A 15,429-nucleotide genomic window follows, 5' to 3' on the forward strand; every position below is an offset into this window, starting at 1 on the left:
AATTTTTTTTTGGTCAGCTAAACTTTTTTTTTCAAGATCACAGCTTTTTCATTTTGTCGATAGTCGTTTCATCATTGAAATAATCAAGATCCAAAAGTCCGTAAATAGATAATAAGTTATCTTTCTGAAGCCAATTGTATGAAAATGGTTCATACTTCAGTAAGGAAAGGGTTAGCAAAAAAATAGTCATTGATTGGTCGATAGGTATCCAAAATTTACTATTAACCCATCAAAAGGCTGATCAATTCTTGATATTATTTTCATACAAAAAATATTCTCAATCTTTGAAAGTGACAGTTCATATAACTGTTAAATAAATACAACACTGTTTCTTAAAGTTGCACTCTCGATCACAGATATACCATTTTTACAACTTTTTTATTTTTGTCTTTGAAAGAGCAAATTTTTGCAAAAATATCTGCAAACCAATGATTTCAGGTTACTGACAAAAATCAGATAATTTTTTTTCATATTTCCGTTCGAAAATTAATGTTTAATGGCCTAAACGGTTTAAGAAAAATGCATAAACCATCTTTTTCAGTACTTAAATATAAAAATCTGCGATCAAATTTTTGGTCAGCAGTCTTATATAACTGGTTTCCATGGATTCTCGCAAGAATTGGCTCGATTCAAGACAAAAAATAAAAAAAAAAAATGTTAAAATGGTTAATCTGTGAGAGTGCAGCTTTAAACTAAACAATTGAAGAATATAGCATACTTACCGACACTGTTGCTAAGTGGAAGTTTACCATGACCATCGTTGGTGAGTACATGCACGCCTATTCTGTACGTTGGTGAGACGATGAAAACCCCATGCTGCAATTGTACCTGATGGATGGTGCCTAGTGGAAGGCCGATTCCGTGTCCGGTGGAATTATCACCATTGCTGTGAGGCCATCAATGGCAAACATGTAGCCCATGTTTGCCGTCAAGGCACCTAAGAAAACCGGCAGCAGACATTACAGTAACAAAGGCTACTTCTCCATAGTCCTGCTGACAACAACTACACGTTCCTGTAAGCGAGCGTTGGGCAGAGGAGTCCACATCGGACGCCAGTAATTTCAACATCGGCCCGCCGCGGGGCGACCTGTAAACCAACTTGGCTTCCGTTGGCCAGAACCCCTTCCTTATGATGACCACAATATCCCATTATTCCTGCTGTGGGATTACGCTTTCTCGCTGTGCCCCTGGATGATGAAGCCATATGCGTGGAGGGTGCCCTTGCTCTCACAACATCGAACGACTTCAAGAAATTTTAGACAAAGTACTTATTAAGCACGGTTTCATTTTCCCGCTAGAATAGTTGTAATTTATTTCCGTGCGTTCATGCAGTATGGACGCTCGGTTAGATTTGCAAAAGCTCTACAGAGCGTCCATACTGCATGATCGCACGAAAAAAATCAAAAAAAAATCTTATATTTACATTTCTCCCTTTTCATTACTTCATTTTTTTTTTGGTAAAATGATTTTAGTTGTAATAATTTTCGCGTTTATCAGGAAAGTTTTCGAGATTTTTTATTCGTGTTTTACATATATGCATTACCCAGGTCTTTAGAGGTCACGAAAGGTCGAACAGTTCACTCAAAATGAACGCCAATTTTATCGTACAGAAAAACAAGTGCGAATGTTAATATATATGACTATGAATAAAAGATATTGATAAGTAAATGCTTTATATGTCCGCCATATAATCACACACTGATTAACCATGGTACCGTACTACGGACTATAAACACATTATGCACCAGTCAATTGTTACCATGCCCCCCCCCCCCCCCAGGTCCGGGGAATAGCGGGGACTTTGACTTTCGGTCCAGCCAAGCCCGGCAAAGCTCGTGAAACCCCCGCTAAATGCCCCCGCGCCCAAGGGACTCTAGGTAAGGCCCATTCCTCGCTATATTTGGCGGAAAGACAAAATCGCCGCATTCACCCGGCACTGCGGGGCCACCTCGAAGGTAAAAACACGGCCCATCAAGTTCCACGGCTAAACCCGGTTTACCTCCGGACCTGGGGGGGGGGGGGCGTGGTAACAATTGACTGGTGCATTACATACGTTCATGAAGTATTATACATTTTCAATATTTTGTCTGCAAAGTTGACTACAAATTAATTCAATTGTGTACACGACTATTTCCTTTATTGGTCTAAGACCAATGCATAATTTGCTGTAATGTAATTAAATTCATACATTTGGTCGTTTTTTTAGAACATTGTTAAAGTTAACAACGTTGTAAAAGGGATAGTTGTTAACATTCAAATCTTTTAAATGCCATTAAAGTTTCATGGATGTCCATGATATGCCGTACTTGCACAGATATTGAGACAACTGATTCAGCTACTCTTGTTTTATCTTAATATATTAGCACATACCAAACTATTTCCCATTTAAAAGCCGGCCCAGAGTCTGTGTCGAAACCCAAAAGCTCTACTATTGAGTATTTTGTTACATGCATGTTTATGTCGGTTTAAGAATTTTGACACTGATTGAGTACCATACATTGAGTATTTACACGTTTGAGTATAAATGTTTACCTGTTTAGTTTGGTTAAATTTAGTTCAGTGCTTATGAATAGCTAGTTGGATTAAAATGCCAGGAATTGAAACAAAAGATTTTATTTGGGTCGGAGTTGTTGCAATAGGACATGGCATACAGTTAGGTAATGAAATTATGTTGAAATCTCAGTTCATAACTATATTTACTCACTAATTAATAACTTCATTGTATTGGAATTGTTCATGTACTGTTTATTACATGTAATTAATCCAAGAATAGTTATGATTTTTTAAATCAATTATGACCTTTAAGATTATATTTCATATAGTTGTCTATTTAAAATAAAACTAAGTTTAAAACATTTTTTTTCTAAAGAGTTCATGTATATCAGGTACCCGATAAGTTCAGATAACCGTGTAGTTCAGACGGGTTTAAAATTTAGTGTAGCGTAAGAGAGCATAAATACGGAAGAGAAAAAGGACCATTGATGCTATAGAATACTTTTATTTCTGGGCTGGTATTCAATATTAATCTTAGTTGGATTTAAGAAAGATGTAGCTAATCGGATTACTTGTTAAAAATAACTGACCAATAGTGTGAATGAAGTCAATAATTATGAATACTTTTAGTTCTTGGCTGGTATTCAATATTGGTCCTAATTAGATCTAAGAACGATTTAGCTAATCGGATTACTTGTTTAAAGTAACTGACCAATAGTGTGAATGAAGACAATGATGTATGACCATAAGATGTACTTAAGTTGTATATTGAATACCACTCCTGATCACAAAAAAAATAATTAGAGAAAACTAATCCGTACAATTTAATTGATGTACTGCCTATGTAGCTCCTGTGATGAAAATACGATTTAAATATAAATATATTTGTGACTTCCCATCAAAGTACGGGATGCCTCAGAAGTCGGAAAGTATCGGCGTAAATACAAGATTTCCCCACCCATCATGGACGGACCACCGGACTTTCTTCGAGCTTTGCGAGCACAGTGAGTATAATAACCTCAATGACTCGTTAAGGAAAAGATTGTTTTAAATGTTTGAAGTAATGCCATGAATGCGATTTAGTATAATTTTCAGACCCTATGAATAGTTTAATTTAGTTTTACCAGTATTGTTAGATTCTTTTGAAATTGAATGATACTGAAATGTAACCTACTAGTTTTTTTTCTTATCTAAGTAAGGTATATATCACTACCTTTAATTTAAAACACAACTTTATTCAGTCTTATGTCCATGTACAGTTCTGGGGTTTTTGTTCTGATTTTTGATATCGTTTAATGATATAGGTTTTGTTTTTGGTCGTAGAATTCTCTTTTAGTTATTTTTTTCTCCAATCAGTATTGTTTAACTATAATGATGCTCTAACGAAACAGCAGTTACTGTATTAATTATGCCTTATGCTGTATTTTTTCATAATAATAATCAATACATTCACTAGGATCTACACTTTTATTTCCAGACAAAACAATATCGAGTTTGGCATACCTTTCCAGATAACGTTGTGGACAGCCGCGATATTTGCCAACCAAGGTCTGGTCATGCATTTTTCACTATTAGGCTATATGACTTTGTTAAATTTCAAATAACTTTAAAGCTGCACACTTAGAGTTTGACATTGTTTTAGTTTTTCGTCTCGGAATCAGCTGATTTTGGCATCTATGCCTTCAATGCAGTCATATAAAATAACTCACAATAGAACAGCTCTTGATTATTTGGTAAACTGCCGAAAATTTAATTTTTCACATCATGCAAAACCTAGAGCCATAAAACACCAATTTTTTTAACATTCATACGATATCGGATTAACGGTGTTCAACTGTAATATGAAACACTGTGATATGATATTTTGTCAGCAGTCTTGTATCGCAGGTTTTCAGACATGGACGCAATAATTGTCTCATTCCAAGACAAAATAGTTGCCAAAATGGTCAATCTGTTAGAGTGCAGCTTTAAGGGGGGGGGGGGGGGGGGGGGGCAAAATGATAGGTTTTTACATTTGATAGATGCAAAACTTTTTTTTTAAATTTAAATGCATTATCATGTTTAATGACCCGAACAAAAAGGCATACAATTTGTTTATTCTTGTATATTATACTATAGTTTTTACTGCGATATAACCATCAGTGTGCCCCTTTGAAATATCAGGGTCCAATTTATAAAAAAGTAAAAAGAAAGTAAGTAAGCCAAAATAGTTATTCATTGGCCAATATTTATCCAATATTTACTATTTAACATATCAAATCAAGTAAATATGCACACCAGTCAAAAGATAACTATTGTCATTTGTATTGTTGTTCTGAATTCCAAATGGTATAGGACGCATAATGAAGTTGTCTCAATTAAAGAGCATGAACGAAATAAATTCGGATATTTACTAAACCCGAGGCTTCAATCGTAACAACTCGGCCATCTCCGGCAAGCTTCGAGATAGCCATATCTTGATACTAGCCGAGGAGTTCCGATTGCCGAGGCTTGTTCAATAATGTATAGTGATGATGCTAAGCGTTAGATCTATCATAATAAACCTCTAACGGGAATGACTAAACCGTAATCAAGGGCCTATAAACTATACACATAGTAACATTTAAGTTTTAGATTGTTTTCAAGTCTGTATTTATTAAAAGTCGTGTAGTCGTCACTAATTTGGAGTTCATGGCCAATACGGCTCCCCAATTAAACTTTAGAACTATGTAGTTGACTTAAAATAGATGCGTCTCATAAATTATTAGAAATGCACGTTGGTAGATCACATATGTACACTTTGTCAACAAAACCACGGACCTATAAATCATTATAGGTCCGAGACAAAACGTATGGACGCATTTCATTTCAGTTCCAGCGGCGATTCTTGGAACCATATATTTGTATGCAAGACGGAATTACAGTAAAGGATACATTGAAGCCGCGGATAAAAGGTACGCATAATTTTCTTGTTTAAAATTTAGAATCCAAACCGGTGTTCATGCGTAAGGTATGACTATTTATAATCAACTGGTGCTTCTCGGTTATTTCCGTATTCCCTAAGGTGTGTCTCAAGCGTCCAGTCAAACGTCCGGAAATCACGTCATTAACTACATTCAGAACTCCTCGGCCATGTCATATTAAAAACAACCTTGGATATATGCCAGTGCATCAGTAGAAATAGATTGTAAAATCTTGAATAATAATTTTAATTTATTGTAGTGTTTAACGTGTATTTTGTATTACTAAGTTTAAATTGATTTCCAGTGAAGTCTATTATAACATAAAGGATTAAGATTCCCAAGAGTTATGTCATTAGGTTTAACTGCTAAATTGAAATTACTACGCGATCTACTTGCAGCATAGTTAAATGGTAAGACTTCTGACATTGTTAACTGTCCTTATACATCCGAGGTTGTTTTCGATGGAAAATAGACGAGGAATTCCGAATGCATTAATTATTCACGAGTACGATGTGCCACAGAACAGAGTACTCAGTGGAGTTAAAAGATATGGAAATAGACCTGGTACCGAAGATAATATTCCTTATTATATACATGAGCCCACCTATATATATTATCTTCACTGTTTGATAAGCTTCATTTTGGTGATGATTAATGTAAGATATTTCTTAATATGTTTACAAGTATCTATAGGTAACACGAATCAAAATGAAATCAGTTATAAAGATATGACTTTGAAGTATAGATGACAAAAACAAGTTGTTGTCGGCAAATGGATTCGAACATGGGTGTTATCAGGTAATTTATCGGACGTAAACTCAATAGGCATTTAAATATCATATGCATGTAATCCACTAGCGGATTCCCGGTCTGAAGACCTTGTCAGGCGGGAAGTTTGACTGGGGCGGTACATCTGTCAAACGGTAACGCAGGTGTCCTAAGGTGGGCCCAGCGAAGAGCAAAAGGGCAAATGCCCACTTGTTTTTGATTTTCAGTAAAACTAACCTGTCTCACGACGGTCTAAACCCACCTCACATTCCCTATTAGTGGGTAACAATCCAACGCTTGGCTAAAATCAGAGCCCCAAACCACCCTGCCAGCACTTTAAACCAGATAAATTTCGTTTCTGAGGGAGGGGCGTAGGTAAAAAGGGTACGCCCCTAAGTTACGCCCCCTCTAACGTCGAATCCTGGATCCGCCCCTGTAATCACACATTCCCTTAACTGTGGCGGAATATGCTTTAGGTGAATTCAACATACTTTGGAAGAAAGCTATCATGTTGACCGAAAATCTTTGTTATCAGAAAGTTGGGTAATACTACTGATTTCAAATGAACTGTTCAGCAGTTCAAGTTTTAAAAGCATTGAATGATCGTGGGGTTCAGTTTGCCCATATCCTTCAAGCGAATTTCAAATCAAATGCAAATTATATTACCTGTCGATCAACTTCCTTCATCAATGAAACCGGCTAAAACCATTAGCGAGTTGGCATATATACTTTGACGTATTCTCAGACAATAACTACTATGGAGACTGGCTGATACCCCACAAAGCATCCCAATTAACTCGCAGCTTTAAATAACGCTTGCAGAAACGGTACGTAGACAAACGAAACTCTTTGAATTGCTAAAACTTACCTATTTGAAGCTGCTGTAAGGTCTTTTCAAATCAGTCGTCTTTTGCGACCGCAATTTGTTGTACTGGTTGACGAGTACTTTAGCTTGTTGTACTGGTTGACGAGTACTTTTAGCTTGTTGTACTGGTTGACGAGTCATTTTAGCTTGTTGTACTGGTTGACGAGTCATTTTAGCTTGTTGTACTGGTTGACGAGTCATTTTAGCTTGTTGTACTGGTTGACGAGTCATTTGAGCTTGTTGTACTGGTTGACGAGTCATTTGAGCTTGTTGTACTGGTTGACGAGTACTTTTAGCTTGTTGTACTGGTTGACGAGTACTTTTAGCTTGTTGTACTGGTTGACGAGTCCTTTTAGCTTGTTGTACTGGTTGACGAGTCCTTTTAGCTTGTTGTACTGGTTGACGAGTCCTTTTAGCTTGTTGTACTGGTTGACGGGTCATTTTAGCTTGTTGTACTGGTTGACGAGTACTTTTAGCTTGTTGTACTGGTTGACGAGTCATTTGAGCTTGTTGTACTGGTTGACGAGTCATTTGAGCTTGTTGTATTTGCAAACAGTTACGAATTGATCAACAGGCCCGATTCAACCAGTAATTTGTTTTCATGTCGCCTGCGTAACATGGCAGACATAGAGATAGCATGTTGTCCGGCGAGGTCTGCGTCCGCGACTTGACGTTTTCGCTCTCTAACTGTAAACCAAACTTTACCGAGCTTGTTTACAATGTTTTATATGTAAATTATCACAATTGAGCTCGATCTATAGAACGATCGCACTATTGACACTAGAGTTATGGGCCTTGAATTGTCAAATTTTACCAGATTCACATTAAAAAGGTGGGCACCTCCAACAAGAGACACACACAATTCGCGGAATTCTAGTTGTTTTCCTCATTACAAACAAATGAATGTACTTAATTCGATTTTTCTCCACTCACGTGTTGTCAATGTACTTCAGGGTGACGCCGTTTTGGCAGAGTATCTGGGCTTTGAAGGGATTGGTGGTTGTTGGCGTTGCCGGGATTGTAAACACGGGACTGAGGGAGTATGCCGGCCTTGACCTGGTTGCTCGTCTGCGTGAAGTGGCCTTCTAGACAGCACAGAATTGACGCGCACAGACGCTTGAATTTAGGGGTGTGTAAATTCAGTGCAATACGAACTTAGATAGTGATATGTTTGAATGAAAGGAGTGCAGTTTAATAACGCTTAACGTGATACTCGTATTTATAAGCAATATAACAAACATAAATTCTGAGTGGTACACGTTTAACTACTTACTAAATGATGCATCGATGGAAAATATCATCAATTACTTATAACAAGATTGTAACCGTGCATTAAACAACTTAAAACGCACATATATTAAATGACTGGTGAGTCCTAAAAGATTTACAGAGTTCAACGATCGTCTCACAAGGTAGAAATATCGTGTTTTACGCACCTTTCTTTCAAACTAAACACGGTATCCTTCACAGGAACCCTTGCCTGCGACATTTATTCATCATTTTTGGTACATTAAAACAATTGTATTAATTGCGGTACTGCTTATTTGGGAATAAGAGTGCATCTTTAAATAAAACATGTTCCTTGCACATGTAGATAGAGAAATTGCGCTTAAAGTGAAGCCGGCAGCTGGTTGTCGTAGGTTACTGGACATTGCATTGGACATTGACATTCGGAGGTCCTCGACCATTTTATCGAAAACAACCTCAGATGTATTTGGACGGTTTACATACTCAAAAAGTGGTACGTTTTAAGTCCGCTGCAAGAAGATCGCGTAGTAATTTTATTTAGCAGTTAAACTTTATGACTAAACTCTTGGGAATCTTAATTATGTTTGCAATATTACACTTCACTGGCAATCAATTTAAACTTACATCAATAAATACAACTCTAAAACACTACAGTTAATAAATGATATAATTCAAAAAAATACGAACTACTTCAACTTATGTACTGGCATACATCCGAGGTTGTTTTCGATAAAAATGACCGAGGAGTTCCGAATGGGACATTAAATCAGCTGAAGTGTGAGTTTAGTTTGAATATGCCAGTATTCATATCCCTTTAACGAGATATTTAATTGATATAGTAGATTTAATGGTAGGCGGACAGTCTCTTATTGAATACGGACGGACAAAAACTGCTGAATATGTACCTTGATTTATACACCAAAGACTGGTGCCATATTTACTCACCATTATGTCATTGAATAGTAAACAATAAAATGAGCTAAATTAATAAATATAAATACTTATATTGACCATGTTGTCTTCATTCGTAGCTTATGTGCTTTCAGATGTGTTGTATTTATCGTGTAGAATAATAAACATTCAGCAGTTTATTATCAATGCTTCAATTTGAAAACAATTTGATTTATGATCTGGCGGTGTAAAGTTATCCACGGTATACCTACAGTTAAAACAAGTTTTATATACTCTAGTGTATAGACAGGTAATTTTAGAAGGGTGCCGCATCCTGTTATACGCTCAATTCACACTGAGAGTAAACATGATTGGAAACAACATCTGATTTTATCTCCTGGTTTTATCTCCTGCAGGCCCCAATTTTTCGTAACTTCTTAAGTCCCTTATAACAGGATTAAGCTAAACTCACTATTTTTTTTTCAATATTTTGCGTAATATTTACTTCTTTCAGAGTTTACAAACTTTATATAGAAATAATCTTTATGATAATCACATAAACCTTTTTTTCATTTATCAACATTCAATTTAACCATGTATTTTTGCTAATTGAAATAAGCTACTTAATCCTATTCAGCTTATGAACTTTCGAGAAATTGGGGCCAGCTATGATTACGAACAGTCTTGCCAGCCATTATTACGAACAGTCTCGCCAGCCATGATTACGAACAGTCTCGCCAGCCATTATTACGAACAGTCTCGCCAGCCATGATTGCGAACAGTCTTGCCAGCCATGATTACGAACAGTCTCGCCAGCCATGATTACGAACAGTCTCGCCAGCCATGATTACGAACAGTCTCGCCAGCCATGATTACGAACAGTCTTGCCAGCCATGATTACGAACCAGTTTCGCCAGCCATGATTACGAACAGTCTCAAGTTTGAGATGAGACTCAAATGGCAAAATTGCAAATCATTATTTCATTGTAACTTTCCGTCTGGTTGAGTATTAATGATAAGGCTAATGTTATTTCTATTTGAAACTGATATTTTTGTACAACGACTGAAATATATAATAGATGAGTCTTTGTTATTTAATAAAAGTGCTTTTCTGTGGCTGAGTCTAGACTTTCACCATTGTTGTATACCTAGTATTTGGTTATACGTACATTTGTGACGTCATCAGAGAAAATGAGCCTTGTGGAGGAAAATGTGTCATAGAACGGGACGTATTATAGCTTCACCTGTGGCGTACGAGCGGGAGGGCTCTCTCGCGGCGTCCAATATGCTGTCTGATCATTAACTACCAAATTTGGTCCGACTTCATATGGGCATAATATTTCGGATAAGTTCGTTTACCCGCCATATTGCTCGGGTCATTCGATAGTTTTCACCCTTTAAGTACAGGCACTACTTAAAATCGGTTTGACCTATCAATAACTTATTAAATTGTGTTTCAATCATTACCAAATTGGTCAGTATGTGTTCGTGCATACCTGTTTTGACAGGTTATTTAACCAGCCTTATTGTTCATATAACTCGAGATTCATCGCCCTTTAATTATAGAAAATACCTGAAATCGGTCTTGTCCTATCAATTACTTAAGAAGCTATTGTCCAATCATCACCAAATTAAGTCAGAATGTGTACATGCAGATTATCTCGGTCGTTTTCGATAATCAGCCACGCCTAAGTCATTCCAGAGTTATGGTCCTTGTATTGGCAAAAACTGTATTGACAGTGTCCGCTGTCTAAATTTGGCTTCAGTGCAGCCATTTATTACCAAACTTGGTGTCCTAAAAAGGGATGGGCGCATTTTGCGACAACTGACGCTCTTGTTGAGAAATATTTGAATGATAGTATAGGCCATATTATACCAGCACTAATTGATTTTAAGCTTTGATTAGAATTAACGTTTAATAAAACCAATGAAACTTTCTCACCCTACTGGAACCTGCTGTAATATTATTGTTATCAAGAACTCTGAACAACTCATATAGCATTATCATAATTCTAGTTTTATTTCATTTAATACAAGCTGCATGCAGATCAAAATAAACTAACATAACACAAGACAATAAAACAATCATAACACTTGAAATTATTATTTTATGGGTTTTCAAATATCTTCATTATGACAGTTTATTTGAACCAGGCATTCATGATTCACTCAAAAACCCACACTGTTTCAATTACACAGATAGCATAGAATTCCAAGATAAAATTGAATTCCAGATTATAACTATAGATTTTAGCAATTTTACATGACATTGTAAAATACAAGTTGTACAATAGACAAGTCTTACCAGATAAGTGTTGGTAATAATAATTAAGTCTTAAAAAATATATGTTATTCAATCAAACATGTGTTTGCAACATGAAATCTTACAAGATTATTGGTAATTACATTTAAGGCTAAAAATCTATATTATGGAAGGAAAAGAATAATATAATAATGAAATATAAAGGCCGCCATTAATCAAAATTTGTTAGCTGTTTTCCTATAAATATATTTAGCTGCATTGCCATCAACCAGGTACTTATTCAGTTACAATACATACAAACCATGAGAAAATTGACTGGCAATATTTGGTTTATATAAATATGCTTGAGGCAGGGGAGACAACTCTTCTTTCAATGGAATCGCATGTTACAATTATATACTCTTAAGTAACCATGTAATGTCAGCTGTCAACGCTGGCGAGTGGTCTAAGTGGCAGGTTAGAAATTTTTCGGACAAATCGGTTTCCTTCGGGTACTCCGGTGGTCTCCACCACAACACAAGACCACACTCTCGTGCAACATCGTGCAAACAAGAGTGATTAATGTAAATCGCAATAGCTTGTTTCACAATCATTGTAAAATTAAATAAGTTTAAACAAACTAAAATAAAATGTTGTAGTAATCAGGCTGAATAAGTTCATTTTGAGCTTTTGCCATTGGAAAACATAAGAACAAGTGTCTGTCCATATGTGAGTGTCAGATTTCCCCAGAGGTTTCATTGCAGAGCCAATGAAACTGCCTAATTACCTATGCATGGTTACGAGATCTTCCTAGCCCACAGTACACAACGAATCATAGCGCAGTAGTGAATTTGAGGTATTCAACAATGATTTAGGTGTGGGTAGGTAGGTTATTTTATTTCTTAACTTCCTTAACACTTTAATTCCTTACTGAAAAATAAAAAACCTACAATCACCAGAGAGGCTAAAAAACTTTCAGGTCTTGGGAATTTTTGAGTTGGTCGGGAAACAGCATACAAATAATTAATTTATTGAAGCCAAAGCTGTCATTAAATCGGCAAAAAAAGCCAGCACTTCCAGTTTTTCACACACTCAGCTACATATGTATGCATAGCATAAATAATTGAGGTACACACTTCAAATGTAAATGGGTCTAACCACCTTTTTGTGTCAGATACCAGAATAATTATATAAGAAGTTAATTCATTCATGTACAAGTATCTACAATATTGCACTGCTTTAGGAAGTAAATCTAATTTTATACAACATAATTGTGTACATGATAAAAAGATCCTTATGCAAGTAGGAGTTGATTATATCTAAGCTTCTAATTGGTGAATAAAACTATCAATATACTGACAAAAAGTCATGCTTACAACACTTAAGTAAAGACATTTGTTAATATAATACTAATACTAATATAATAATAATATAGCGAATTTCAATAGATACACTTCTCAATAATAAAGAATTCAACAATTAAAATCCTGGAAAATCATAATTGTAATTAGTAAAATGCCACAGTGTTTATGGGTTAATGATATTGTAATTGGTTAATGATATTATAAATGGGTTAATGATGATGTGAATGGGTCCATGATATCGTAAATGAGTTCATGATATTGTAAATTGGTTCACAATATCCCAAATGGGTTCATGGAACGGTGAATGGGTTCACAATATTGTACCCCTGTTCATGATGACATGATTAGGTTAATGATACCATAAATGGGTTCATGATATTGTAAATGGGTACACTATATTGTAAATGGGTTCATGCTATCTCAAATGCTTTCATCATACCATAAATGGGTTCAAGATATTTTAAATGGGTTCACAATATTGTAAATGGGTTCACAATATTTAAAATGGGTTCACAATATATTAAATGCGTTAACAATGTCCTAAATGGGTCTATGATATTCTAAATGGGTTTATGTTAATGTTGGAAGCACGAAAAATCAACTGCCAAAAACCATTTACAAGGACAATCAACATGACAAATAAAAAATGTAAAACTAGATCAATTTTGAGAAGGTTTTATCTTTGCAATTTTTCACTAATTAATCAGATCATAAATTCAAAATCTAGCAAATTAATGATTTTACAAATATTTATCTATGATTAAATAATAGAGGCCTAAGGAATTTTGAGGAACTTTGCTTTACCAAACCCAAAAATCACAGAATATGGGTCGCTTAAAAAACAAGCCATTTACCGTTAGCAGCAATCTATGCAATTGTGCATACATTAAAGACTGTTTTTGAGCTATTTCACATATATATCATTGTCAAGTGTTGGAATAATATAGTAAAATACAGGTACATACATTCAATTTCTAATTATGTAAGATTTATATCGAGGAGTAATTATATAAAAAGAAATATATGTGCATACATTCAACTTCTGCTAATGTAAGATTTATATGGAATAGTAGTAATCAATGAAAAAAATGCAATTAAAATGAGGTACCTAATTATAATTGTCACAAATACAGATCTTCCTAAAATATCATTTTATACTGTCAAATCATTAACCTTTAAACAATTTAACTGAAAAATCTCATTTCAACCCTTTTCACAGAAAAAAGGTTAATACCATTATGAATAATTTGGCAAGTTTGCTTAAAAAGCATGACACTCTCCATTTGGAGATATAAAGCAGAATATCAGAAAAATTCTACTATAAATCAGATCAGACTCAATTTAAGACTTGAAATTGTTAACAAATCATTCCTTAACGTGATTGAGGTTTGTATCACTCAATATGGAGGTGGCGTGTGACTGGTGGATCATCACTATTACAGTGATTAGTCATAAACATTTTTTCATGGCCCCTCGCTATATGGTGGTGGTTGTAAGGATACTGATGAATGCAAAATCTTACTCCAAATTAACACAATGATTATTATACTGTTAATTAGTAAGCATGTCTCAGAAGAGCTTTAAAGGTCTGTATCCACGTAGAAGGTGGTGGCAAGTGGCTATTAATTTCTGATGAATACAAGATAATCAACACAATGGTTATAATCAACACAATGGTTTTTATACTGTCAAGTCATAAACATGTCTTATCAAGCATTAAAGGTCTGTATCCACCTATATTGTGGTAGCAAGTGACTGGTGGATGGGCGGTTGAAAACATCGCACATGTTCCACGGGCATGCCGTCAGAATCACCGGTCTTCAGGTATTTGTTCAGAGTCGCAAATATCTGGCTGTTCAGGATCTGAAACTTGCGGATTCGGTCCACCATTTTCTTCAGTTGCTATTAACAATGAATGAAAAACAAAATTTCAGAGAAAACACAAGATGATACAAGTGTAAACTTGCAAGTAAATAAGTATATTTTAAATAGTGCATTCCTTAGCAAAAAATAGCCAGATTCAGAAACAGATCTCTATATCAATTTTCTGGACACATAAGATCACTTTTTTTAAATTCCATCTACATGTATATATGAATATCCCCACATTACACGTATTTGCACATGTTGTTGCATTTATTTATATCAATTGATAAATTTAAACATGCATTAAAGTAATTATCTATAGGCTAAGATCTACAAAAATATTTCAAGGCCACAATTATACTCACAATGCCCTTCACGTTTTCATCTTTCTGGTCCACCCGGTTCACTTTCAGGATGTGGTAGCAGAAATCTAGAGCCTCAAATCTCCGTTGTTGCCCTAGCAACACAATAATTGCACAGCCTGCCCAGTTAAGTCCCTCTCCAAACAGTTGTCTACAAGTAAATAATAAATTGTAATGCATTTTTCACAACAAAGACTTAAATCATAAGCTTTTCGCTTCTCTGTTGTTTTTTAATAGAAAAGGGTCATAGCTAACCTTTTTAAAAGTCAGATCTACTAGCCTTGCTATGTGTGTGTACATTGCCTCTACCAACCAAGGTTCACGCTGGCAATCGCCATTTTTAAAAGAATTTTTTTTTTTTCTTCGTTGTATTTTCTTAAAATGGTGT

The 15,429-nt window shown here is 35.3% G+C and overlaps 2 protein-coding genes across 6 annotated transcripts in view; one reads left to right on the plus strand and one right to left on the minus strand.

Moving 5' to 3' along the window:
* Nucleotides 1–2,228: 2,228 nt before the first annotated feature.
* Nucleotides 2,229–10,325, plus strand: LOC128226849 (microsomal glutathione S-transferase 2-like). 2 transcript variants are annotated; one of them, XM_052936928.1, is made up of 6 exons: nucleotides 2,229–2,657; nucleotides 3,398–3,497; nucleotides 3,971–4,041; nucleotides 5,345–5,426; nucleotides 8,022–8,197; nucleotides 9,845–10,325. In XM_052936928.1, the coding sequence occupies exons 1-5, from the start codon at nucleotides 2,588–2,590 to the stop codon at nucleotides 8,155–8,157; spliced, it is 459 nt and encodes a 152-aa protein (XP_052792888.1). In that variant the 5' UTR covers nucleotides 2,229–2,587; the 3' UTR covers nucleotides 8,158–8,197; nucleotides 9,845–10,325. The 2 variants fall into 2 exon arrangements, with proteins under 2 accessions (XP_052792888.1, XP_052792887.1); XM_052936927.1 differs by lacking the exon at nucleotides 9,845–10,325 and having other exon boundaries at nucleotides 2,231–2,657; nucleotides 8,022–9,326.
* Nucleotides 10,326–11,203: 878 nt separating this feature from the next.
* LOC128227120 (cytoplasmic FMR1-interacting protein-like) overlaps nucleotides 11,204–15,429 on the minus strand; it is a 32,763-nt gene continuing 28,537 nt past the window's right edge. For all 4 annotated transcript variants that reach the window (XM_052937341.1, XM_052937339.1, XM_052937343.1 and 1 more), the window contains 2 exons: nucleotides 15,045–15,192; nucleotides 11,204–14,715 (listed from right to left, as the gene is read on the minus strand). In XM_052937341.1, coding sequence (XP_052793301.1) covers nucleotides 14,548–14,715; nucleotides 15,045–15,192 — 316 coding nt within the window. In that variant the 3' untranslated portion in view covers nucleotides 11,204–14,547. The remainder of the gene's footprint in view (nucleotides 14,716–15,044; nucleotides 15,193–15,429) is intronic.

The sequence above is a fragment of the Mya arenaria genome, chromosome 3 (assembly GCF_026914265.1).
Source record: "Mya arenaria isolate MELC-2E11 chromosome 3, ASM2691426v1".
Lineage (NCBI taxonomy): Eukaryota > Metazoa > Mollusca > Bivalvia > Myida > Myidae > Mya > Mya arenaria.

Bases quoted from the DNA above. Each gene is read 5' to 3' on its own strand.
- LOC128226849 (XM_052936928.1), top strand. From the start codon at position 2,588: ATGCCAGGAATTGAAACAAAAGATTTTATTTGGGTCGGAGTTGTTGCA. The intron at 2,658-3,397 runs GTAATGAAATTA...TTCCCATCAAAG, and splicing joins AGGACATGGCATACAGTTAG to TACGGGATGCCTCAGAAGTC. The intron at 3,498-3,970 runs GTGAGTATAATA...TTTTATTTCCAG, and splicing joins CTTCGAGCTTTGCGAGCACA to ACAAAACAATATCGAGTTTG.